Below are 27,174 nucleotides of genomic sequence, written 5' to 3'. Positions count from 1 at the left end.
CCTATCAGCTCTCACCTTTCCTCCCTCCTCCGTCTTCCGCCTCTCCTTAACAAGCAGCAGCTGGACCATCCGTGTAGAAGCAGCCATCAGTGGTGGGGAGGAGGCTCTATGCCCTCTCCTGCCATCGAGGGAGATCTGCCCTGAGAACCTGTGTGCTCAGGGCCACTGGGGCATGTTAATGACCATGAACAGTCATCAAAATGCAGAGGTGATGAGGGTGTCTTACTTCTGGCTGATGTGGCAGTTTAGAATATCCTTTCCTCCCACTGATTCCAGATCTAAATCATGTGGCAGTGTTCTAAGACTTCTTTTAGAACTTCTAGCCACATACTACTCCATGTGAATCAGACCATTCTGCAACTTACATGGCCTCTCCGAGCTTCAGTTTCCTCATATGTGTAACGGGAATAATAATACGTACTATACCCAGTTGTTGCGAGGATTAAATGAGCTGCCATGGGTGAAGTGTGAGGCACAATGGCCAACTATTACCAGCACTTTCTCCTCCCCTGCTCCACAAAGCTGGCTTTCTTTTTCTAGGAACTGAGACCACGAAGCTCACCCTACCCTTATCCTCTTACCCCACCATACTGTTGCCCCACCATAGAATGTATAATACATTATCCTTGGCATCTGTGCCCTTCCAAAAACTTAGTCATCTTGCAGCCTTCTGGATGCAAGAACCCCCCTGTCCTATGGTTAGTATCAGGTGCCAGTGTGATACTTGTGACTCCTTGATGCTGAAGCTATAAATCAAAGTTTCAACTCTCCCCAAGAGCATTCGCTGATCAGCCTTGATCACCACCATGATCATTACTATTTTCACAGCTTCCCAGGCACATTTCACTCTGCTATGCTAACAGTCATTAATGTGAGGTATAAATCTTCTGGAAGTCAGCAGGCATCTCTCCCAGAACTCAAATGGTATCTCTTCAGGTGATTCTGCCTTTTTTTTTTTTTTTAATAACAATGAATGAGTATGTTTTCCAAAAATGAAAGTGGAAAGGCTGAGGCATTGTGCCCTGTTCTGTCTGAGGGTCATTGTCCTTCCATCAGCTTAGGAGAAGACTTGGCTTAACGAGAGCCTGCATTTTTAAGGCTTGGTTTACCGAGTGATGACAACTCCTGGCAATAAATCAGAACATCTTCCATTCCTCAAAACGTACCTAAGTGTGGATTCATCATTTTGTTAGCTGACCAGCTTATAATCCCCTACCTATTACCATCCCAATGTGGAAAGTCCTCCTTGGGTGCCTTCTTCAGAGCATCTTCCTATCATTTACAGGGAATCCCCCCTGGGGTGCCTTCTTGGGAAAGAGAGCTCCCACCCGCCACAAGGCAGACTCCTCCCTGGGGTGACAACTTGGGAAAGAGAGAGCCTGCACACCATTATGGAGAATCACCCATGGGGTGACACCTTGGGGGTAGGGAGCACCTATGGGGATTTCCCATGGGGTGATGGGAAACAAAAGGTAGTGAAACAGAAGGTTTGTCTGTTATTAAGGAAGCTGGAGTTCAATCCTGATTCTTCCAGCCCATCCCCAACACTGGGCAAGACTGGGAGTCCGAATTGGCCCATCAGACACTCTCTCCCCACAGCAAGTAAGACAAAGATGTAGGACAGTTGGAGGCCACATTTATCTCAGCAAACACTGCAGGGCACAGACCAGCCAGCTCCTGCTTACGTGGCTCTGGTTGAAGTTCCTGCTGCTCAACTCTCAAAACAGCCTCCTGCCCCTGGTTTCTGACATTCCCAAGCCTGGCTCTCCTTTCTCCCAACAAGTTTGTGAGCTTTCAATATCCCTTTAGAAAATTCTCTTCTATCTGTAAGAGAGCCAGAGCCCAATGTCTATTGCTTGCAACTAAGAATCCTGCTTGATACAATTCGCATTATAATGGCTACCGTTTATTCAGTACTTTCTGAATGTGGCACATTGTACACCTCGTGGTAGGACCACAGCTGCCTTTGTATAAATTGCAACAAGACATCCCATCTGGGCGGAAAAATTTGAAAAAGGTTCCCCCTCTGGCAGATAAATTATAAAAGATGCCCCTTCCTGTATGCTGACACAGCCACGTATACAGGCACAGGGCTCAGCAGCAGAGCGTGTGGTGGGTCCTTTGGGCAAAAGCAACCTGCATAATCATACTGGAAGCCTTGATGCAATTCCTAGAACTACTCTTCAGAGCAGTTGTTCTCCACAATTTCTAGGAAACCAAGGCCCAGAGACATTAAGTAACTTACTCGTTTCACTCAGGCAGCAAGTAGCAGAGCCAGGAGACAGACCAAATCCACCTGACTCCAAAGCTTTCCAGGGATACAGCACTGCCTTCCTGGAGCAAGAAGAGCAGGCACATGGACGTGGGCCTCGCTGTTGGGGTTAGAGAACCAAGAGTGGACAGAGAGCTAAGGCAAGGAAAGACGAGTTTAGGGCGAGAGCCAGCCCTTCCGCTCAGCGGCACCTGCTGACCAGCGTCCACAGGCTTTTGTTCAGGGCTGTCTGATCAGCATCCGAGCGGGAGGTGGACATAAATACGCGGTGCCCATAGATAAGACAGCAAAGCCATGAGCACAAGAGACCCATCTTCCTGCTGCTTCTCTTTCCGATGTAAGCTAGAGTAAAGGCACATAAAATACAACTTCCCTATGACCCAGCAACTCCGCTCCTAGATTACCCAAGAGAACTAAAAATATATGTCTCTAAAAAGATTTCAACACAAATGTTCATAGCAGTTTTTGTAAATTAATTAATTAATTAATTTTAATGTTTATTTATTTTTGAGAGAGACGGAGACAGAGCGCGAGCAGGGGAGGGGCAGAGAGAGAGGGAGACACAGAATCCGAAGCAGGCTCCAGGCTGTAAGCTGTCAGCACAGAGCCCGAGGTGGGGCTTGAACTCACAAACTGTGAGATCATGACCTGAGCTGAAGTCGGACGCTTAACCGACTGAGCCACCCAGGTGCCCCTAAATTTTTGTAAATGTTTGTTTATTTTTGAGAGAGAGAGGGAGAGAGAGCACAAGCAGGGGAGGGGTGGAGAGACAGGGAGACACAGGATCCAAAGCAGGTTCCAGCCTCCGAGCTGTCAGCCACCCAGGTGCCCCGGCAGTTTTACTCATAACAACCCCAAACCAGAAACAATCCAAATATCCAGCAATCAAAATTGGATAAACAAATGATGGTACACCAATACCATGGAATTTTACTTGGCAATAAAAAAGGACAAGCTACTGATACGGGCAACAGGTGGCAGAATCCCAGAACCATCAGGGGAGCAACAGCAGCCAGCCACCGAAGACTACGCCGTGTGTAATTCTGCGTGAGATTCAAGACCAGACCATAGAAGTCTGAATACTGGTTGTCTATGGTAGGGAGAAGCAGGAGACTGACTGGAAAGGGGGACAAGGGACCTTTCTGGGGTGATGGAAATATTCTATACCTTGTCTGGGGTGGCGATTTCACATGTGTATTGTTATCATCTTGGAACTGACCTGATCTGTACAGTGTAGTATGAATATATTGTAACTGATTGTTATTTTTTTGTACATGTCAGTTTAAAAAGAAAAGAAAAAGAAGTCCAAAAGCCGCTCTTCTCTTGGGCTAAGAATGTCACGTGTTTCCCCTCGCCCACAGGTGTGGCCAACTTACAGGTGACACTTGGGGCTCCCCAGGCCTGCTCTCTGCCTTTGGGCAAGTCCAGTTCTCCTGAGGCTCCACTCTTATCACCCTGACTGGTCTAATTATCTCCGCAGGCTTCTAACTGGGAAGAGCAGGACTATAGAAACCTCTCAACTGTCTATAGCTATACCACCCTGAACGCGCCCGATCTCGTCTGATCTCGGAAACCTCTCAACATCCAAAGGAGCTCCTTGGCTTTGGTGACAATTTTTCCGTGTAGGCTGCCCGCCCGTCCGGACCTCAAGGACAGATGCCGCCTCAGAGGGTGAAACCACAGCTCGGGTCTTCTGGTCCACGGCAGCCCTCCGGGGGGGGTGGGGGGGGGTGGGGGGGGGGAGGACACATTTGTCTCCATTTAAACTGAAGAAGGCAGCTGAAATTCCAACTGCCTGCCCGCAGGGAAACACTCGATGAAGCATTTGGAATTTATGGGGAAGGGGAGGGACTCCTCTCTCCTGAGAGGCCTTGTCTTGTGAGAAAAAGAACACGCGCTTTGAGACAGAGACATGAGTTCAGATGTCAGCTGTGCCACCTCCCAGGAATGTGGCTGGGATCAGGTGACAGCCTCTCTGAACTGGGGATGATGCCCACTTAGACTCCTACCTGTGAAGTCGCCACCCAGCCTCACGCTGAGCTAACACGGAATGCTGAGCGTCCTTCCAAACCTCCTGCTGTGTTTCCACAGACAACTAGCAACATACATGTGTAGATGGGGCCTGTGTGATGTGTGAACGGCAGAGTCCTCGCCTTTGCATCTCAGGCTAAATGTCAGGCTTTCCCAGACCTCACAAACTAAATAAAATGTCCCTCCCATATTTGATCTCAAGCATGCCTATCCCAAACTATTATCATATTTTCATTTGGGCTCATTTATCTCATGGCTCCCTGGTCCCCAGGCTGCTAGTTCCATGAAGGCAGAGACCACATCTGCTCTCTGTACCCACTTTTTTCAGTAAACACATGACATAGTCCAGGGCACATAGTGAGTGCTCGATCCGTATTTGAGAATGAGAAAATTCATAATCACAAGATGGTTTGTAACTTATTCTCCCCAGAACCAGGAATATGATAAAACCTGGTATGCAGCTATATATTGCCAAAGATATGAGATGTTTCTCCACAAAGACATGTGTTCTTAGACATTATCATTACAGTGAGACCTACAGAACCTTATTTCTAGTTGGGATCCAGCCATAAACTAGCATCTGGCAAAAGCATTATTTTTCACTTAAACAACCTGTATCTCAAGTGGCACATGCCCATAACACAGCATGTGACTTTTTTACTTTTAAAAGCTCAATAAATCATTTGTGATATCTTTAATGGAGACGAAATTAAATTAATACTATCAGCTTTTATTTTTTATGCAGTTCACATGTTCAACATTTATTTTAAAGTAGTTCAAGGTCTGCTTTGAAATGGTCTGGGGTTTCAGGGTTAATTTCCATACTAATTCAAGCTATAAACATGATTAGGAAGTAGATCTACTGCCAAAAAAATATATCAATGTATTCTGAAATCCAAGGTGCATTTGGGATTATCAGTGGATATAGATTTCCATGGCAAAGGGGCCCTCAATTAATATGGGGGGGTGTAAAATTGCTCTGTTTGTACTGGCTACATTTTTATGGAGGTCAGCTTTTGAAGTTTCATGCCCCTCCATTCATCAGCACCTCCCCTTTCTTAAAATCATTTCCTATGACTCACTTCTTCTGAGAAGTCTATTCTAAGCCTTCTTCAAGGAAAGCAAACTCAGATGTAACCCTGCCTGCCTGCCTGCCTGCCTGCCTATGAGCTCTCTCCCAAAGGATGCTGTAACTCTGAGTTGAGTTTGCGGTAACATGCTGAACAAGGAGCCAGCTCACCTCTGCTCAGGGTCTTTGCTCTGGACCAAGCAGCCGCCATCTGCCAAGGCTTCTCAGACTTGAGTCAGTAATGCCTGACACTGTTAGTTCTGGGCATACAATAGTGAGTGGGACACGGTCCTGAGAAATTTTGGTAGATCACCTCTGCCCTAAAAGGCCAATCTCTTCCTATCCCTATCTTTACACATACAGAAACTGAAGCCCAGAGAGTTAAATAACTTGTTCAACAACTTGCTCAAGGTCACACAACACCTAAGTGGCAGAGTCAGGCAGACCACCTCCAGGCTGGTCTCTTACTCCATGCCACTGTAATGAACTGAGCAATCTCTGAATGTAATGTTCTTGTGTTTGGAATTCCGGAAAGGTGTCTGCAAAGAAAAAGAACAAAGGGAAAGATCTGAAGGAGCCCAGTAAGACCCACCCTCACTGATGCAGCTAAACTCAAGTCTTAGAAGGGAGAAAGGGGACATAGAAGGGGAGTCTCCCAGAACAGGCAAAACTGTAGGAAGTAAACTGTACCTGCTCCATCTACCGACTTGCTATGTATATGTCCTTCCCAGTTCTCTCTTCCCCATTCCTCCTACTGTCTCATTCCAGAGTTTCTTGTTTACACACCCTCTATACCAAGCCCCGAGCCCTATCTGCCCCCACCTCAGCCCCTGAGGCTTAACATACTTTGCAGCATGTCCAGTATGCAACCAACTACAATCAACCTCTGGCCTCTATCGTCTTTTGAGCTCCTATGATTTCTTACAGCTGAGCCAGTCGTTGGTGAAGCTGGAAGTTAAATCCCTGCCTAGAAGTAGTTGAAGGAGATACTATAGTAGAGGAAAGGATGTGGGTTTTGGAGTCACATAGATAGATCAGTACTTAAATCCAGCTCTCGGGGCGCCTGTGTGGCTCAGTTGGTTGAGTGTCTGACTTCTACTCAGGTCATGACCTTGCCATTTGTGAGTTTGAGCCCGCATCAGGCTGTGTGCTGACAGCTCAGAGCCTGGAGCCTGCTTTGGCTCCCTCTCTCTCCCTCTCTCTCTGCCCCTTCCCTGCTCGTGTTCCATCTGTCTGTCTCTCTCTCTCAAAAATAAATAAAAATTTAAAAATAAATTTAGCTCTCAATCTAGCTATTTGATGGATTTACCCTCTCTGAGCCTCCATTTCTTTATTATGAAATGAAAATAACAAAACCTACCTCACAGGTTAACACATGCACCAAAATAAGATGAATAGGGAAGCACCTGGAATGGGCATTTTCCTTGCTCTGCATCCTGTCCCCCTTCTTCTATAACAATACCTTGATTTTTCTATAAGGAACCATTGTCCCCACTCAGTCTATGTGGTTGATCAAGCTGACTCTACCTTTTGTCTGGAGTGGGCCGTGAGGTGGGGGGCGTTATAGGCCAAGGTCCAGCTAATTAGAATTTCAGTGATCAGTTCAGTGATGGGCACATGACTGAGTCTTGGTCAATGAGAATTGGCCCCAGAATTTTTCCTGGTATCATTGCAATAGAAGCTTTCTTTTTCCTAGAGTTGATGAGTTGGTATAATAACCAGCCAAGAGCTATGGCAGCCATCTTGCCACAACTGAAAGGAAGCCTGTTTGAGAACGATTTCAACACAGAAGAAAATGGAGATGAGTGAGAGAGAGCACAAGGTCCTAGACAACATGGGGTACCCGGATCCAGCTCTAATGATTTGGTCAACCTCAACTTTTCAGATACTGAAGATGATAAATTCTCTCTTTGGCTTTATCCACTGTGAGTTGGCCACTGTTATGGACAGAAATGTGTCCCTCCTAAATGCATATGTTGAACCCCTAACCCCCAGTTCCTCTGAATATGACTGGATTTAGAGATAAGGACTTTTAAAGAGGTAATAAAGTTAAGATGGAGCCATTAGGATAGGCCCTAATCCAACATGATTGATATCCTCATAAGAGAAAATTGGCCATAGGGAGAGATGCCACAGGCATGTGCAAAGGAAAGGCCATGTGAGAACAAAGGTGATCATCTGCAAGTCAAGGACAAAGGCTTCAGAAGAACCAAATCTGCCGACACCTTGACCTTAGACTTCTAGCCGCCAGAACTATAAGAAAATAAATTTCTGTTGTTTAAGCCACCAGTCTGTGGTATTTTGTTATGGCAGCTGTGATAGTTAATTTTATGTGTTGACTTGACTGGCCTACAGGACACTCAGATAGTTGGTGAAACATAATTTCTGGGCATGTCTGGAAGGGTGTTTCTGGAAGAGATTAGTATTTGATTCAGTGGACTGAGTAAAGAGATCTGCCCTCACCAATGTGGGCAGCACATTCAAATCTTTTGGGGGCCTGAATGAAACAAAAAGGCAAGAGAACGTAAATTCTGTCTTCTTGAGCTGGGACGTCCATCATTTTATGCCCTCAGACATCAGAGCTCCTGGTTTTCAGGACTTCAGATACCAGGGCTTTAGGTATCTTGGGACTGGGGGTTACACCATTAGCTCCCCTGGTTCTCAGGCCTGTGGACCTAGACTGAGTTACCACCAGCTTTCCTGGTTCTACGGCTTGCAGATGGCAGACTGTGGGACTTCTTGCCTTCCATTACAATGTGAACCAATTCCTATAATAGATCTCTTTATCTATCTTTCTATTCTATTCTATTCTATTCTATTCTATTCTATTCTATTCTATTCTATTCTATTCTATTGATTCTGTTTCTCTGGACAACCCTGATTAATACAGTAGCCCTACCAAACTAATACAGCTACTAGAAGAATCTTGACTACAGCTTTCCTTTCTTGCAATCTATGAAGGGAACCATAAACAGCAATCTTTCAATAGTGAATATGAATACACCAAGAGTTTCAGAGATGGGAGAGAATAGGGTGCTAAAAGTCAGAAAAGAACTTGAGGAGGGAAAAGATAAAACCTGGGTTGGATTTTAAAGAATCACTAGAAGAAAATAGAAGAAAAGATAAAGGCATTTAAGTAGAAGGAACGACTCAGCCGGGAATGAGCATTTTATTTATGGGAAATAAGGCAAGTAAAATAACCAGGGAGTGGTTGGGAGAGAAAAGGAAGACTGAGTATTTGGGGTTAGATTATGGAGGGTCTTAAAGTCCAAACTGAGGAGTTTGAAATGTATGTGGCAAATGACAGTTCATTGTTGGTCTTGGGATAGAGAGGTGACAGCTTGAAGGTGGTGTTTGTGGAAGCTTAGCTGTCTATGGTAACAGAGAGAGAACAGAGTCAGAAAAACCATTTCTGAAATATGGATCCCTGCCAGAATCCCACTGGGAGATGAAGAGAGGAGGAGGCAACCCATCTATTTGCTTGAGACAAGGTCAAGTTCCAGTCAAAGGAGCAGTCTCACTGGGTGGGAGGGAAGCTGAAAGAAAGCTTTGGGGCTAGATTTGGTGGAAGTTTCAGTTTGCTAATGCTCCCTGCATTTCCCACATAAGCCTCTGCCTCCCCCCAAGGACATAGGTGGGTGCCATTGTCACCACCAAGGGTATCCAGCTAACCCATCTCACCATTTCTGCCCCACCCCTAATCTCAATCTCTGTCAGAGATTCCCAGTTCTGTTAACCCCCATGGCCTCTTTGAACATGCCTAATGTAGACACTGAGGTCTTGATACTCCCAAAAAACACCCATGGGTCCAAAGGACCCTCCAAATTCAACCTCCATCCTGGGAGAACAGTCAAGCCATCCTCCTCCCACAGCCTTCCACAATGATAAATCCACAGAAATTAGCACCAGAGGCCTTTTCATCCAATGAGGATTTATTGAGCATCTATAATGTGCCAAGCACTGTGGCTGGCCCCGGGGACACAAAGATATAATTCAGGTAAGATCTAAGTGGAGGTTCCTCTGCTGAATTAAGACTCGGTATGAAGCTACAGTAATTAAGATAGTATGGTACAAGGATAGGAAAATGGACCCTTGGAACAAAATAGAGCCCAGAAACAGACCCACATATATAGGGTCACTTTATTTACAACAAAAGTGACACCGAAGAGCAGCAGGGGAAAGATGGTTATTTGAATAAATGGTGCTGGGTCAATTCAATAACAATAAAGAAAAGAAAAAGAAAGAAAGACAACCCCTTTCTCATACCATACACAAAAATCAATTCCAAATAGACTATAGCTCTATAAAGAAAATAGACAATAAAGCTTGTAGAGGATAACAAGACAAAAAGCACTACCCACAAAGGAAGAGATCGATATATTTAACTTCACTAAAATTAAGAACCTCAGTCCATCAAAAGACACCATCAAGAGAGTGAAAAGCAAGCAATGGATTAAGAGAAGATTATATGCCAAACATATAACCAGCATAAGATTTGTATTCAGAATATATAACACCCCCAAATCAGTTTTTTTTTTAAAAAGCAAACATGAAAAAGAAAAATGGGTAAGAGGCTTGAACAGGCAATTCAAAAAGAGGAGTCAAAAGAGCCAATAAACATATGGAAATATCCATCTCATTACAAATCAGGAAGATGTGAATTAAGGTCACAATGAGTTACCACTATCTACTTTAAAAACCTGACATCCTTAGTGCTAACGAGGTGTGAAGCAATAGGGACTCTCATGTGCTGCTGAGGGAGAGAAATTTGTTTTTTTTTCTTCTGAAATTTGTTGTCAAATTGGTTTCCATACAACACCCAGTGCTCATCCCAATAGGTGCCCTCATCAATGCCCATCATCCACTTTCCCCTCCCTCCCACCTCCCACCAACCCTCAGTTTATTCTCAGTTTTTAAGAGTCTCCTATGGTTTGGCTCCCTCCGTCTCTTTTTTTTTCCTCCCCTCCCCCATGGTCTTGTACCCCAATGTTTATAGCAGCACTTTCAACAACAGCCAAATTATGGAAAGAGCCTAAATGTCCATCAACTGATGAACGGATAAAGAAATTGTGGTTTATATACACAATGGAATACTACTTGGCAGTGAGAAAGAATGAAATGTGGCCTTTTGTAGCAACATGGATGGAAATGGAGAGTGTTATACTAAGTGAAATAAGTCATACAGAGAAAGACAGATACCATATGTTTTCACTCTTATGTGGATCCTGAGGGAGAGAAATTTGTAAAAACCAGAGTGAACATTGGGATACACTTTGACCCAGAAAGTTCACTTTTAGGTCAACATCCAAGAGAAATATGTGTACAGGAACACCAAAAGACATGGTGTTTCATAATACCCTAAAGCTAGAAACCACCCCAATGTCCCTCAACAATGCACTCCGCAAATCAACTGTGATATGTTCCTACAATGGAGTACTACACCAAAATGTAAACAAATTACAGCTATATATGACAACATCAAATTGAGCAAAAGAGGCCAGACACAAAAGAGAATCTGCATTAAGGTCCCATGCAGCTCTAGTTCAGAAACAGACATTAACTGTGGTGCCAGAGAGCAGGGAAGCTGCTACTTGGCGGGGAAGTGGAGGGGTCATGATCAAGAGGGGTACTGGGATGTTTTTGGGGTGCTGATCATGTGTGGACAGTGAATACACAGATGGGTGTTTCACAGATAGTTACTGAGCTTTACACTTTATGTTACACATAAATTTTCTGTATATGTACTTCATTTTACAATATAAATTAGAGACAAAAAGTTTAGGGGTACCTGGGTGGCTCAGTTGGTTAAGTGTCCGAATCTTGGTTTCAGCTCAGGTCATGATCTCATAGTTTATGGGTTCAAGCTCCACGTTGGCTTCTGTGCTGATGGTGCAGAGCCTGCTTGGGATATATTCTCTCTCTCTCTCTCTCTCTCTCTCTCTCTCTCTCTCTCTCTCTCTCTCTCTCCCCCTTACTCTCTGCCCCTCCCCTGCTCATGCTATCTTGAAATAAATAAATGAACTTAAAAAATTTTTTAAAGGTTAATGCTCACACCACCAACAGACTCATGGTCACATTGGGGAAGCAGAAACAAACAGGTGCTTATGAGCCAGTGAAATAAATGTGATGGCAAGCCAGACTGCCTGGCTTCCCCTCCCAGTGCTGCCACTGCCTAGTCATGTGATGACAAGTGCCTTCAACTCTGTCAGCCTTTTCCTCTTGTAGAAAATGGGAATGCTAACCATACTTGCCTGTGGGGTTGCTGTGAGAATTGGATGAGAAAATAGAGGTAATAAGGCTAGACTATACCTCGTATGTAGCCAATGGTCACTATTTTTGTCACTTCTTACCATCGCTGCTAGTAGCACCTCTGCTGGTACCACAGGAGCTCAAGTGGGGGCACACAACCCACACAAGAGGCAGTAGTTTCCTGTGTCTCTTCTGCCTGCTCATGACCACTCTCCAGCCAGCTAGCATACCCAGGAAGGTGAAAGAGAGAGGAAGGCATTGGGTTACTCTCCCCTCTCTTTCCCCACAACATCTTGGAACCAGCCATAGCAATCAATTCTCAAGCTCACTTTGCTCAGAATCAGGCAAAGAAACACTAGAGTTACTATGGTACCCAAGTTATCATGTCAGTGTCCTATACACAGTAGGTGCTCAATAAATATGTACCAAATGGCTGTAAAATAAGGAAATGAGGATAAATGAGAAATGGGTAAGTAGAGCAAACTGAAAAGCAGAGGGGGGGCAACCATGGGCACCAACAACTGTGACTAGAGACTGAGGTACCAGCTGTCCTTTGGCCGTCTCCCCTTCTCTCCTTGTGGCCAGCATCTTTGTTCTCTCCGTCCCTCATCCTGCTCAAACCTGCTGCTCACCCAGATTAGAGGTCATGTCGTGATCCGCTGAGCCACCTACCGCTCAGATGGCAATGTGAGGGAGTCGCTATTTATCTTTGTTACTGCTGCAAGTGTCCGAGAAAAAACAGCTTCAAAGATCACGTCTGTTGGGATAACCTATTGATTTGTGTCACGTTTCTCCCAATCCCCATTTTATTGTTGTTCAAGACAGGGTCAGGGTAGGTCAAAAATAACTCTTTCCAATGGAGGCAACAGACTGAGGAATTCTAACAGGAATTCTAAACTCTCTAAAAGGCGTGGGCCAGGGAAGTAACGGAAGACCAAGGTAGCCCAATGCCAAATTGGAGACTTTGGGGAAGGAGGGTCGGATGAGGCCTGTGACATACAAGCTTAGTGAGAAAAGAAACAATTAACTAGGAAGATAAAATGTATTACAACAAATGATGGACACTCAGTACAACTTGTAGAAGATTTTTAAAAATTAGTTTTTCATACTGGACAGACTCGTTTGCTGATTACAATCTAAGTAATAGCCAAATACTCTACAATCAGTGAAAGGGAAGGCATTTCATATTTGTGAATACCAGATCATCTGCCGAACGCTTCATCTATAGCAGGGGTCAGTGAACTATGACCAAATCCAACCACTGGCTGTTTTTGTAAATAAAGTTTTACTGGAATACAGTCATACCTGCTCATTTAGGTATTGTCTATAACTGTTTTGCTACAGTGGTTGAGTCAGTGACTATATGGCCTGCAAAGCTATACTTACTATCTGGCCTAGGATCTTAGTTAATTCTCACATCTCCATTTTACATAAGTAAATTCTAATTCTTGAGAGTTAAACAACTTGCTTATGATTAGATTTAAAAATGGTTCTGGGATTTAAATACAAGTCTGCTTGATGCACAAAATCTTCCCCTAGATATGTACTAGGAGAAGAAGATACTGTGTTCATTCTGAATAATGCCATCAGTGCAAGTCAAATATCTAATTAAATCATATATCTATGCAAGTCAAATACGGCCCAAGGATTGTTCAACCCCCCACTGCATCACTAGAATGTCATCAGTGGAGTCGTTGTTGATGTTAAGGATGATATATCATCTTAGGTTTAGAAACCTGGGGATTGTACCGAGATTTTGGGTGATGGCCCTCGTCATTGAGTTCGTGCTTGGTCCATATCATTTTCAAACCTCCAACTCCCTCCTTTGTCTTGACCAACACTGACAATGTGGATGGGGAACAAATACGAACCCTCTCTTACAGGGGCCTTGGTAGAGGCATGAAAAAGCAGTGATAAGCATAACCAGTAGTGGTTGAAGGGTAGAACCCATGTCTTCTATGCTTTGTGTTTCATCTCACTCCCTTCCTTATAAGCAGAGTCATCCCCTGTAAGCAGAGCACAGATTACATGATACTCAGGATGAGGGAGGTAGGAAACTAGAAATATTCAGAAGGTGGTACTTTCCAGAGAACCTCTGGTTCTCTCAGATAACTGACAGAAATAGATAGGATAATTGCTAAGAACAGGTAACTGATAACTCAGAGGGAAGAAAAAACTCATTGTGGTCAGAACAGAATGAGAAAATATGCTACTCTTTGATTTCAGGAAAAAATAATTACTAAGTCAGGGTTGGGGAGGCAGATAAACACAGAGGGAATCACAAAGGAGATGACATTACATCAGCATCTTGAGAGAGAGTGCTTAAGGATAACTAGAAAAGGAGCAATGCACAGCATGTAATTTTTGAATAGCTACTAGTTCCAAAGAATTCCACCATAAGTCTCTGGTCCCAGGTGCTCTGTAGGCTCTGTTATTTTTGGAGCCATTTGTACATGCTGCAAGTAGCATGTGATGGGAGCTTGTAAAAAACAGTGCCTGGGAATTGCAGAAGGATCGCAAAGGCCAGGAGAGAATAACTATGGGGGTATTTTAATTGGATAATGTGGAATAATATCCACCAATGCAACTCCCCATCAGCGCCAACCCTAATTCTGCAGCAAAATACCTTCGGGAATGTGACTCTGTTCAGAGTCAACCTGGGGACCCCAAGAGACACTAACCTTACCTATCTTCAGAGTCAGGATGTCCTCAGGGCAAGCCAGGCCTCTCTCAGCTCTCCCAGACATCCTTGATCTTCTCCCACAATTTGATCCCTCCCTTGGATGATCCTGGAACCAGGCTTCTCTTCCTACCTCCTCGCTGGCTTGAGGGCATGGACCATGGGACCTTGTGCACACCCTGCTCTTGCCACACAGCTGCCCTACATAGGACTGCTTGCTTGGAGAACAGTCCTTCCACGCTTACCCTATTGAGACCCTGGGCAAAGTTTAGTTTTACTGATGGGAAAACAGGGAGGCCCAGCCATGGGCAACGCCCATGAAACTGACAAATACAAAAGGAAAGACACGAGGATGGGACAGTGAAGCCACTGCTGAAAAATCTCAATTTCCTTTGTTTCTTCAAATTTCCCACCTTAATACTGAAAGTCAAATGAGAAGAAACAAACCAAATACACAATAAAAATGGAAAATGATATGTGTCTTCAACATCAAACCTAATCCTGTTTTCCCTGCTCATCAAGACAACACTTTTCAGTAGAAAAAACTAAACCCCATTGGTCTTTAAATGCTGCTGGGGGTGCACACGTTCAGGTCAGAAGTGGCTCTGGTCTCAGGCAGAGGCATCTCAGGAGTTAACCAGGGTATTTATTTACAGGTTAAAGAGGCAAGCTCCAGAGTGAACGTTGTGCTGAGGAGATGCCGAGCGTGAGCTAACAAGACGCTCTCTCTAGCGGCATTCTGGGCGATTACTCCCGAGCACCCAGCCATACCAAAATCAATAAACAATTTCAGCGCAGCCCAGGGAACTTTGCCACACTTAATAAAAGTCTCCAGCTGCAGTTATGGCTTCATTTCACCTTAACGTCTTCTTTAACTGTCCCTTCTTTTCAAGATCAATTAGAGGTACATGCAAACAGAATAAAGAAATACGCACGTACAGGTGCACACACACTAACACATACACCATAAGCAAACAAGGTCAAAACTAGTTATGCGTGCAGGTGCGCTCTCTCCTCCCCACTCATAATTTCTACTTTAAGATGACCAACAGTGAATAAGTCTGGGAATGGGGTTGAGAGAGTGGAATTGGATTTAGGGGAGAAAGGAGAAGGAGGGAGGTGAGAGATTGGCCCCATATTTCCTAAGTACATGTAACTAATTCCAATATAAAAGGCACTCCCACTCTGTTTATACACTTCCAAGGATCTTTTTCTCTCCAAAAAATCACCCACAATATTTTTGTTTTTGACCGTTTGCCTACTCCCCAGAATATCCATTTAAGAATGGATAGAAAAAGAGAGAGGAAATGAGGCCAAAATGTGTTAATGTTACTGTTAGTGCCTTGAATTAAAGAGCTGGGAGAGGTTGCCTGGGCTAGGGAGGTTGGCGGGAGAAGAAAAGGTTCAGTGTGTTAGCTAAAATGATGTGTGTTGCTGGATTGTTTGTGTGTTTGTCTCACATACACTAGAAGCCCACCATAACATTGGCCCTGGAACCAGGACGAGTGCTTGCCTAAATGACCAGTCACGTCAGCCATTTTCCAGGCTTGACTGGATATATGACAAAACTAAATGAGAATCTGTTTAATTTTTTAAGAATGATTCCAGTGTGTGTTACATTCTATACATCTGAAAGTTCATTATATATGCACATCTCTATGTGCATAAACCCTTTCCTCTCACTTTAGAAAATTACTGGACTCTAAGATGAACTGCTCATCCTTTTAGGAAGTCAATAACACTAATTAATTCATCATCTTTCTTGGATTCTTTGCCACTAAAGTGTGGTTAGAAACAAGTAGAAAGCTCTATCTGCAAGGGGCATGAAGATAAAGACCTTCCGTGAAACAAACACACTTTACAAAAACAAAAGGAGTCACTCCGATGACGGGAACAGAGATGGTATTAGGACATTTGGGGTGAATATAGAAACAGTGACACTCTCTCCCTTCCTCTTTCCCAACCATAATCAACTGTGAGCAGTGAGCTCTAAGAACCATAAAGGCTATCTTCCTTCTGGTATGAATGTCCCTTTGGAAGAGGAGACAATGACTCTGATTGCTTACCCGATGATCTCTCCTTTCCTTACACCACAAAGGCACCCTGGCCATTAGGTATGTGAAATTACGTATGCAAGGGGAAGGCTTTTACCAAGGGCTTTAGTCCCAGCATCCTCCCTGCCCCAAGATGTCTCAGTACATTGTTGCTCGTCTGAGCTACAGTCTTTCTCCAGTTTTCTGAGGACCTGACTCCAACACTGAGACAGCTATATCCTCTATTCAATTCTCTGTCTTCCTTTTCCAACTCCAAACATTCTCATTCCCACCTGTCATTCCCAGTAGACTCTCACATTCACCAAGTGTATCTTTCAGTCAAGCTTTGGGTGACCTCAAATAGTTAGGAGGGTAGAAGATATTAGAGCAGTAATTATAGTCAAGTTCACATTTCCCCCTGACAGTATGGAAAGTGGCTCTGTTTAAAAGTTCTATTCATAGGAGTAGAAAGAATGCTTGTGTGGTATTTGGCAATCTCTAATGCCTCTACCACAGGCTGGAATGCTAAAAATTGTGTTTGGTAGAATATTCTTTAGCAGTTTAAAGAATACCAACCACAGAAGTAAAGTGGACTTTCTAAATTTGTCTACTTTTGATCCAAGACCAAACTAGATATGTCAATTATGATCTATGCATTAGGTATTTCCTCAGGTTCTGGTGGCCTTTTATTGCTTACTGGGCATGGCAGGTTCATGACACCTAGTTAACACATTAGGCAGGAAATCCTAAACCTACTGGTAGCTACCATAGGATAAACCACAGGTATACCTACCTTTCTAAAACTCAGTCAGTAAACACATTTGTAAAAATATTCCACAAAATGAAGACTGATCTGCAGGTTCCAGTGGAAAAACCCAACTACAAAGGTGTGTGTTCCTGCGCCTTCCTCATGCCTCTATCCTATTTAATATTTTCATGGTGAGCACAGAAGGGGAGGCTCATGTCTAATTCTGTCTTTTGATGCCCTGCAGGAGTTCAGGATGTGTAACTACCTTTATAAGCAACCTTCACAACCACACTTATTTAAAAAATAATCAACTGGGACCCTGGTTAGAGTAATGCTTAGCTATTGAGGACTAAGAAAGGCAAGGTAGAGATTAATACAAAATATATTAAGTAGTTAAAACGAAGAGGCAACTGGATACCTGGGTTATCTGAAGACTGCCTTTATTTTGAGAAATGCATAAGATTTGTAGGACAACATACTTTCAGGTGGTGACTCAAATGGCATAATTCACCAAATTCACAAATGACAAGATCTGATCTTTGTATGTTTTCTGATCTCTGTATGGTTCTATAATATCACACAGAGCTTTGAAATATATATTTGGAACCAAGCAACATTCATAGAAACTGACTTCAGCTATAAATCAATTCCTGGCTTACTGATTACTTTTTAAGGAAATTATCTGACAAGTGTGTATATATATAAGCTGTACAAGGTGATTGAAAATCTTTCTGTAGTGAAAGAGAAGACGAGAAATAACAAAACAATGGTTTGACCTGGGCTTTTTCCAACCTTGGCCACCTCCAACACCCACACCTAGCCGCCACCACAACATACTTGGTACTTGATAGTCTCAACCAAACTCACTCCACTACTCATACTCCCAGTTCTGCACGGCCATGGCTAGTGCTGTGCTCAATGGTTGCTCCTTCAGGGCATGTCTTTACCTCTTACCATGTAACACAAGGCCTGCAGGAAGATTTAAATATCTGCACAAAGAGGATTAGGGCTTCCACTCCTATTTACTCTAGTAGTGTAGGACTCTGCTTCTTAGCAACTATAGTCCCACTGTTGGGCTGTGTGGGATCGATGGGCCAAGAACTAGCTAGCATGAGTCCTTTCTTGGTCCTTCAGGGCAAATGATGAGTAACTACAAAGAATTTTTTTCATACGACCAGTATTAAAAATGCCGACCGACTCAAGATAACACTGATGACTGATGGCACACTGATCATAAATTGTCCTTTTCAAAAGCTGTGGGAATCTTGACTCTATGTATATATGTCCAGGGTTACTCTGCAATGTGACCAAGGACTGTGCAGATTCCAGATGGCTTAGCAGACCCTGGACTAGAAGTCCCAGTGACCCTGGGAATACGCCAATGGAACCTTACGAATATGAAATTTCAGTAACTCCTAGTAACCATCTTAGGACAAATCAAGATGGAAACAAACTGCAATACACACACTAGTGTGTACTCCTGTGATTTAAAAAAAAAAAACCCTCCCCTGGGGCACCTGGCTGCCTCAGTTGGTGGAACACAGGACTCTTGATCTCTTGAGTTCAAGTACCACAGTGGGTATGGAACCTAGCTTAAAATAAATAAATAAATAAATAAATAAATAAATAAATACATACATACATACATACATACATACATACTGAAAAAACAACCAAACAAAATAAATTTCCTAACAGTGTAATATTTGCCTTTATAGAAATTTTGAAACTTGTTCCTAGTTTGGGGAGACAGTTCACAGAAGAGCAGCATTAATATCACTTTGCAAACCAAGTTCTTTCTAAAGATTGAATGAGAAAAATCATTGAGGAAAAGGTAGTTTGTTGACAACAAAAATGATTCTAAGAAAATCAATACTACATCTAAGAGCCTTGGCCTGGCAGCTTTTACTGGACTGTTCTCACACCAACAATCTTGTTTTTCTTCTCCAAGCATCCTAACCTGGCTCATCTTCTTCCATTCCAGCACTATGGAAAAAGAAACACCTTTCTTTATTAAGGACTCTTCCTTACAAAGACCTACTTCCATTTTGTCAACTACCACAAGAAAGAAGTTGTAGCAACTTCCAGAATTCAGACCAAGGGCAACTGAACTACACCTATGGATGAATCCATTGCTGATTCAAATTCCAAATGGGAGTGGGGATCTCCAGCTACCTCCAACTGACCTCATATCCTTCATGACCCCAGCCTTGCATGCTTGACAGTTGGCTGGCTAGGGTAGGCTTGCTATATTTAATTCTATTATATAAAGTATGGAGATAAATATGTACGTACACAAAAGTGTATATGTGTATGTATATACATATAATTATATAATGATTATTTGTTAAGTACCCATTATGTGCACAGTATGTTGTCTGAGAGGACAGGGACAAGAGAGTATACAAGAGAATGTGAGCATAAGAGTGGGGATACGGGGCGCCTGGGTGGCTCAGTTGTTAAGCATCTGACTTTGGCTCAGGTCATGATTTGTGGTTCGTGAGTTCAAGTCCCCATTGGGTGAGCACGGGCCCCGCATTGGGTGACACGAGCCCACTCTGGGTGAGCTCGAGCATGAGCCCCGCTTCGGGTAAAACACGAGCCCCACTTTAGGTGAACCCTGCTTCTCTCTTCTCCCTCTCTCTCTGCCCCTCATGGGATTCTCTCTCTCTCTCTCTCTCTCTCTCTCTCTCTGCCCCTTGCTCACTTGTGCCCCCGCCCCTCTCTCTCAAAAAAAAAAAAAAAAAAAAAAAAAAAAAGAGTGGGGATACAAAGATGAATTTAAAGGACAATAGCTGAAAAGTCATTTGGCAATATATACATCAAAACTGAGTACACACCTGCTCTGTGACCCGTTAATCAGCCCCTAGATATGTGTACATATATTCACTAAAAAAAGAAATATACAAGAATATTCATAGCTATACTATTTGTAATAGCCACAAGCTGAATACAACCTAGATGTCCATCACAGTATAATAATACATACATTGTGGGATATTTATTCAATGGAATATGTATCTCCGTAAGAATGAAGAGCCAATACATACAACAAATTGGATGAATCTCACGGACATAACAATAAGCAAAAGAAACCAGACTCAAGGAGTACATGCTACATGTTTCCATTTATGCCAAGTTTAAAAACAGGCAAAACTGTTCATTGTTGTTAGAAATAATGACAGTGGTTACCCTTGGGAGGAAGGGATGGGTGATTAAATTGAAGCAGGTACAAGAATGGCTTCTGGGGCACTGATAACATACTGTTTCTTGATCTGGATGCTGGTTATTTAGATGTGTTACTTTGTGAACATTTATCAAGTTAGGACTTGGATTTCCTGTATTTTTCTCTTTTAAAACCTTTATTTTCTTACTGCTTAAAATAAATATTGTATACATCTAAGATGTACAACATGATGTTTGATATACATATACACAGTGAAATGATTATTAGTCAAGCTCATTCACATACCCATCTCCTCACGTAGTTACTATTTTTTAATGTGTAGTAAAAGTACCTGAAATCTCCAATATACAATACAGTATTATTAAGTATAGTCATCATGCTGTACCTTAGATCTCTAAACCTATTCATCTTTTATAACTGAAACTTTGTATCCTTTGATCAACGTCTCCCCATTTCCCCAATCTTCCCACTCCCAATAACCATGGTTCTACTCTCTGCTTCAATATATTTGAATCAAAAGATTCCACTTAGAAGTGAGATCATAAGGCATTTGTCTTTCTGTGTCTGGCTTATTTCAATTAGCATAATGTCCTCTGGTTTCATACACGTTGTTGCAAATGTTGTAAAAGAAAACTCTTCTTTTTAAGGCTAAATAATATTCCATTGTGTGTGTGTGTGTGTGTGTGTGTGTGTGTGTGTGTGTGTGTGTGTATACACATACATATACATGCCACAATTTCTTTATCCACTCATCTGTTGAGAGACACTTATGTTGCTTCCATATCTTGACTATTGTGAATAATGCAATAAACACGGGGGTGCAGATATCTCTTCAAGGTATTGATTTCATTTCCTTTTGGTAGATGCTCTGAAGAGGAATTGCTGATCATATCATAGATCTATTTTTTAATTTTTGAGGACTCTCCATACTGTTTTCCATAATGGCTCTACCAATTTACATTCATACCAACAGTGTATAAGCATTTAGTTTTCTCCACATCTTCACCAGTACTTTATCTTTTTTTCCCTAACAGCCTTCCTAACAGATGTGAGGTGATATTTCATTGTGGTTTTTATTTGCATTTCCCTGATGATTAGTGATGCTGAGAACCTTTTCATGTATCTGCTGACCATTTGCATGTCTTCTTTGGAAAAGTGTCTATTAAAGTCCTTTGCTCATTTTCTAATCAAGTTGATTTTTCTGCTATTGAGTTGTAGGAATTCTTTATAAATTTGAGATATTAACCCTTATTATATATATGATTTGCAAATATTTTCTTTCACTTATAGCTTGCCTTTTCATTTTGTTGATTGTTTCCTTTGCTGTGCAGATACTTTTTAGTGTGATATAGTCCCACTTGTTTATTGTTGCCTGTGTTACCTGAGCTTTACGTGTCATATCCAAAAATCATTACCAAGGCCAATGTCAAGGAAAATTTCCCCTGTATTTTCTTCTAGGAGTATTACGGTTTCAGGTCTTACATTTAAGTCCTTAATCTATTTTGAGTTTATTTTTGTGTATGGTGTAAGATGAGGGTCCAATTTCATCCTTTAGCATGTGGGTATCCAGTCTTCCCAACACCATTTGTTGAAGAAACTATCCTTTCCCTGTTGTGTCCTTGTCAAAAATTAGTTGACCATAAAACTTGGGTTTATTTCTGGGCTCTCTAGTCTGTTCCATCAGTCTACACGTCTGGTGTTATGCCAATAACATATTGTCTGGATTACTATATCTTGTAGTATAATTTGAAATCAGGAAGTGTGATTCCTCCAATTTAGTTCTTCTGTCTTAAGATTGTTTCAGCTATTCAGGGCCTTTTGTGATTTTATACGAATTCTAGAATTGTTTTCCTATTTCCATGAAAAATTTTGATAGAGATTGCATTGGATCCTTATATCGCTTTCAGTAGCATGGGTATTTTAACAAAATTAATTCTTCCATTCTATGAACCCAGGATAGCTTTCCATTTCTTTCATCGATGTTTTATAGTTTTCAGTGTACAGATCTTCTACTACCTTGGTTAAATTTATTGCTAAGTATTTTACTCTTGTTTTACTCTTGATATTATCATAAATGGGATTATTTTCTTGATTTCCCTTTGGGATAGATCATTATTGGTGTAAATAAACACAACTGATTTTTGTATGCTGATGTTGTATTCTGTAATTTTTACTGAATTTATGTTTTAGTTCTAGCTGTATTTTATGGGCTTTTTAGAGTTTTTTATATATAGAGTCATGTTGTCTGCAAATAAAGGCAGCTTTACTTTTTTCTTTCTGATCTAGATGACTTTTATTTCTCTTTCTTGTTTGATTGGCACGTGGTAATACTTCCAGTGTTATGTTGAGTAAAAATGGTAAGAGTGGGCATCCTTGCCTTATACTGGAACTTAGAGGAAAAGCTTTCAGTTTTCCCCATTGCTTATAATGTTAGCTGTGGGCTTTTCATAAGTGGCCTTTTTTATGTGGAGGAAATTTCCTTCTATATCTATTTTGTTGAGAGTTTTATCACAAATGGATGTTGACTTTTGTCAAATGCTTTTTATCTATTGAGATGACCACGTGGATTTATCTTTCATTCTGTTAATGTGGTATATCACATTGCTTGATGTTAAACAAATCTTGCATCCCAGGGATAAACCTCATTTGTTCATGTGTATAATATTTTTGATGTGTTGTTAAATTTCATTTGCTAGTATTTTCTTGAGGACTTTGCGTCTCTATTCATCAGAGATAGTGGTCTATTGTGCTCTTTTCTTGTGGTGTCTTTGTCTGGCTTTGGTATTAGAGTGATGCTGGCCTCACAAAATAAGTTTGGAAGTATTATCTCTACTCCTATTTTTTGGAAGAGTTTAAGAAGGATTAGTATTAATTCTTACTTGAATGTTTGGTAGAATTCAGCCATGAAGCCATCTGGCCCTGGGCTTTTCTTTGTTGGGGGCAGGAATGTGTATTCTGCTACTGGGAGAAAAGTTCTGTATATGTCTATTGGGTCCATTTGGTCTACAGTGTTGTTCAAGTCCACTGTTTCATTCTTTATTTTCTATCTTGATATTCTATGCATTACTAAAAGGGGGGTATTAAAGTCTCAGTATTATTGTACTGCTGTCAATTTCCCTTTCCAGATCTGTCAGTATTTGTTTTATACACTTAGGTGCTCTGATGTCGGGTGTATGTGTGTGTGTATGTGTGCGTATGTGTGTGTGTGTGTGTGTGTGTGTGTGTGTGTGTGTGTGTGTATATTACAATTCTTATATCTTCCTGAATTGATCCCTTTATCATTATGTAATGACTTTCTTTGTCTCTAGAGACAATTTTTGACTTAAACTATACTTTGTCTGATATAAATATAGCCACTCCTGCTTTTTTTGGTTACCATTGCTTGCAATATCCTGTATATTCCTTCACTTTCAGTTTATGTGGGTCTTTAGATCTAAAGTGAAGTTTCTTATAAACAGCATACAGTTAGATATTGGGTTTTTTATCTATTCAAACATCTGTATCTTTTTATTGAGGAGTTTAGTCCATTTCCATTTAAAGTAATTAGGGAAGGATTTACTATTGCTATTTTTATTTATTTATTTTTTAAAGAAAGGCAGACTGCCACATTCAGGGCCTCCTTTGGATGTGTCTGGAGCTTTGGAAGCTTGACTACCCTATATTCTCCTACAAATGGACCTTGATAGTTTGTTTGGAGGTTCTAGCAGGGGAGTGCAGCTGCTCACGCACTCTTGACTGAAGAATGGTCCTCCTCTATCAGGGAAGGTCGTCCTCTCCAACCAAGCTCGCAGCTTTGGGAGGGATGCACATGGAGCGGTAAGGGAGGAAGGAGACACCTGCCTAGCCTGCCAGATCAGCTGAATCAACACTGGTGATCAATGGGGTGACAGATGTCGTAGCCAGATCTCCCTCACATCCTACTATTGCTATTTTTAAAACAGGTTTTTTGTTTGTCTTATAGTTCTTCTGTCCCTCTTTCTCTCATGCTGCCTTCCTTTTAAAACAAAATCTTTATTATTATTATTGTTGTTGTTGATAGTTTTCAATTCTTTTCCCTTTTTCTTTTCTGTAACTTCTATAGGTATTTTCTCTGGGATTACCAAGAGGCTTTTTATGTTTTTCTTTTTTTTTTTTTATTTAAAAAAAATTTTTTTTAACGTTTATTCATTTTAGAGACAGAGAGACGCAGAGCATGAATGGGGGAAGGTCAGAGAGAGAGGGAGACACAGAATCCGAAACAGGCTCCAGGCTCTGAGCTGTCAGCACAGAGCCCGACGCGGGGCTTGAACTCACGGACCGCGAGATCATGACCTGAGCCGAAGTCGGTCGCCCAACCGACTGAGCGACCCAGACGCCCCTTTTTATCTTTTTCTGTATGTATGTCTTACCTCAATGAAAGTAAAATCCCTGCCCTCCAGATATAACAGAATATAAGGAAAAATGAGTATGGTGATAATTTTAAGTCTTAAAAAGTACCATCATCGGGTTTTTGTGCTGAGGACATTTTCAGCTGCAAGTAACAACAAACCAAACTAATTGGCTTAATATAGAATTTCTAAAAAAGGACTTCACATAGGAGGAAGCCCAGAGGTAGAGCAATAACATGATTGGCTAATTCACGGTCTGACAAAATCGTAAAGAACCCAGGTTCTTCCTATCTTGTGTTCATCCATCCTTGGGCTAACTCCCTTCATAAGATGGTTGCCATGATTCTAGAAATCACCCCCACGCAGATAATATTCAGCAGAACTGTTTCGCCCATGATATCTTTTTATTTAAAAATATTTATTTTAATCTTTACTTGAAAAAGCCTTTACCAGAATGCAGACATTTCCTCATAATTCATTGGCCAGAACTGTATCACATGACCATTCCTGCACCAATCACTGCAAAGGGCACTGGGACCACTATGGGTGGCTTCAACTAATCAAAATTTTCCCCTGGTCAAAATGAGGAATGATTACCCAAATCAAACCAGGGCTCTGCCGGCATGAGTCAAGAGGAAAGGCTGCTGGGTAGGCAGCAGACAGAGGCACAAAATACAAGGGGGGGTTGGACAAAGAGAGAAATACCTGGTTGAGAGACTAAGAAATAGTTTCAAGAAGAAGGCGGATTTAGGGATAGGACCTGGAGGATAACAAGGATTTTTAAAAATCAATCAATTAATTAATTAATTAAAATTCAAGTTAGTTAACATACATAAGGTGGAGATGAGAGCTGGGAAATAATTTCAGACTAGTCGGCAAAGGTATGAAAGTCTGAGGGGTATCTGGGGCACACCGAATAGTTCAGTTGAATCTGTGTAGGAAAGTTGTGGGAGACGATGTAGAGGGTCTTGCTCGCCTAACTGAGCAGTGGGAATGTAATGTGAGGTAATGAAGAGTCACTGAAAGTTTCTTTGAAAGAATGTGACAGGATCCGAATTTCAGCAGTGGTGTTTTAAAGGTCTGTCTTGTTGTAATGTATTAGCTTTACATTATTGTGTAACAAATTATCCCATATCTTAGTGCCTTAAAATAACAAACTTTTGCATACTACCCAGAGCAATCTATAGATTCAATACAAAATGCCAATATCAAAATACCAACAGCATTTTTCACAGAACGAGAACAAATAATGCTAAAATTTGTACGGAACCACAAAAGACTCCAAATAGCCAAAGCAACCTTGAGAAAGAAGGACAAACTGGAAGTATCACAATCCCAGATTTCAATATCTACTGCAAAGCTGTTGTGGTCAAAACAGTGTGGTACCGGCATAAAAATAGACACACAGATCAATGGAACAGAACAGACAGCCCAGAAACAAACCCACGCTTATATGGTCAATTAATCTGTGACAAAAGCGGCAAGAATACACAATGGGGAAAAGGCAGTATCTTCAATAAATAGTGTTGGGAAAACTGAACAGCGAAAAAGAATGAAACTGGACCGCTTTCTTACACCACACACAAAAATGAACTCAAAATGGATTAGAGGCCTAAACTGAGACAGGAAGTCATAAAACTCCTAGAAGAAAACATAGGCAGGGGCACCTGGGTGACTCAGTTGGTTAAGCGTCCGACTCCTGATTTTGGCTCAGGTCATGGTCGTAGAGTTTGTGCGTTCAAGTCCCGTGTCAGGCTCTATGCTGACAGTGCAGAGCCTGCTTCCAATTCCCTCTCTCTCTCTCTGCCCCTCCCCACTCATGTGCCCTTGCTCGTGCACTTCTCTCTCTCAAAAATAAATACATTAAAAAAAAACTTTAAAAACGAAAAGAAAAAGAAAACATAGGCAGTAATTTCTCAGACACTGGCCTTAGTAACATTTTTCTAGGTATGTCTCTTTGGGCAAGGGAAACAAAAGCAAAAATAAACTATGGGACTACACCAAAATAAAAAGCGTTTGCACAGCAAAGGAAACCATCAACAAAATGAAAGGCAATCGACTAAAGGGGGGAAGATATTCACAAACTTTTATGATATCACAGTTTCTGTGGGTCAATAATCTGGGAATGGCTTACCTGGGCAGTGGTGTCTCCTGGTCTCTCATGAGGTTGCAGTCAAAACGTTTTTCAGAATTGCAGTCATTTGAAGGTCTGACTGGGGCTGAAGGGCCCATTTCCACGGTGACTCACTCACGGGCTGTTGGCAGGAGGCTTGAGCTCCTTGCCACATGGGCCTTTCTGCAGGGCTGCTGGAGGGTCCTCACAACATGGCAGCTGGCTCCCTCCAGACTGAACTATCCTAGGAGGTGGGGAAGGAGGAAGGACGCTGCAATGCTTTTATGACCTACCTTCAATAGTGATCAAGTTTCAGGTAAAATATTACTTCTGCCATATTCTGCTCATTATAAGAAAGTCACTAACTAGAGCCTACGGCCAAAGAATGGGAAATTAAGCTTCTCTTTCTGAAGGGAGGAGTATCA

General features: G+C 41.9%; 1 protein-coding gene across 1 annotated transcript in view; it reads right to left on the bottom strand.

Annotated features, from left to right (window-relative positions):
* ESRRB (estrogen related receptor beta) overlaps positions 1 to 26,875 on the bottom strand; it is a 234,572-nt gene extending 207,697 nt beyond the window's left edge. The window contains exon 1 of the mRNA XM_042943870.1: positions 26,771 to 26,875. Within this exon, the coding sequence (XP_042799804.1) occupies positions 26,771 to 26,868 (98 nt within the window). The 5' untranslated portion in view covers positions 26,869 to 26,875. The remainder of the gene's footprint in view (positions 1 to 26,770) is intronic.
* Between the last annotated feature and the right edge of the window lie 299 nt (positions 26,876 to 27,174).

Source organism: Panthera leo, chromosome B3, assembly GCF_018350215.1.
Source record: "Panthera leo isolate Ple1 chromosome B3, P.leo_Ple1_pat1.1, whole genome shotgun sequence".
Lineage (NCBI taxonomy): Eukaryota > Metazoa > Chordata > Mammalia > Carnivora > Felidae > Panthera > Panthera leo.
This window is presented reverse-complemented; position numbering and strand designations above follow the sequence as displayed.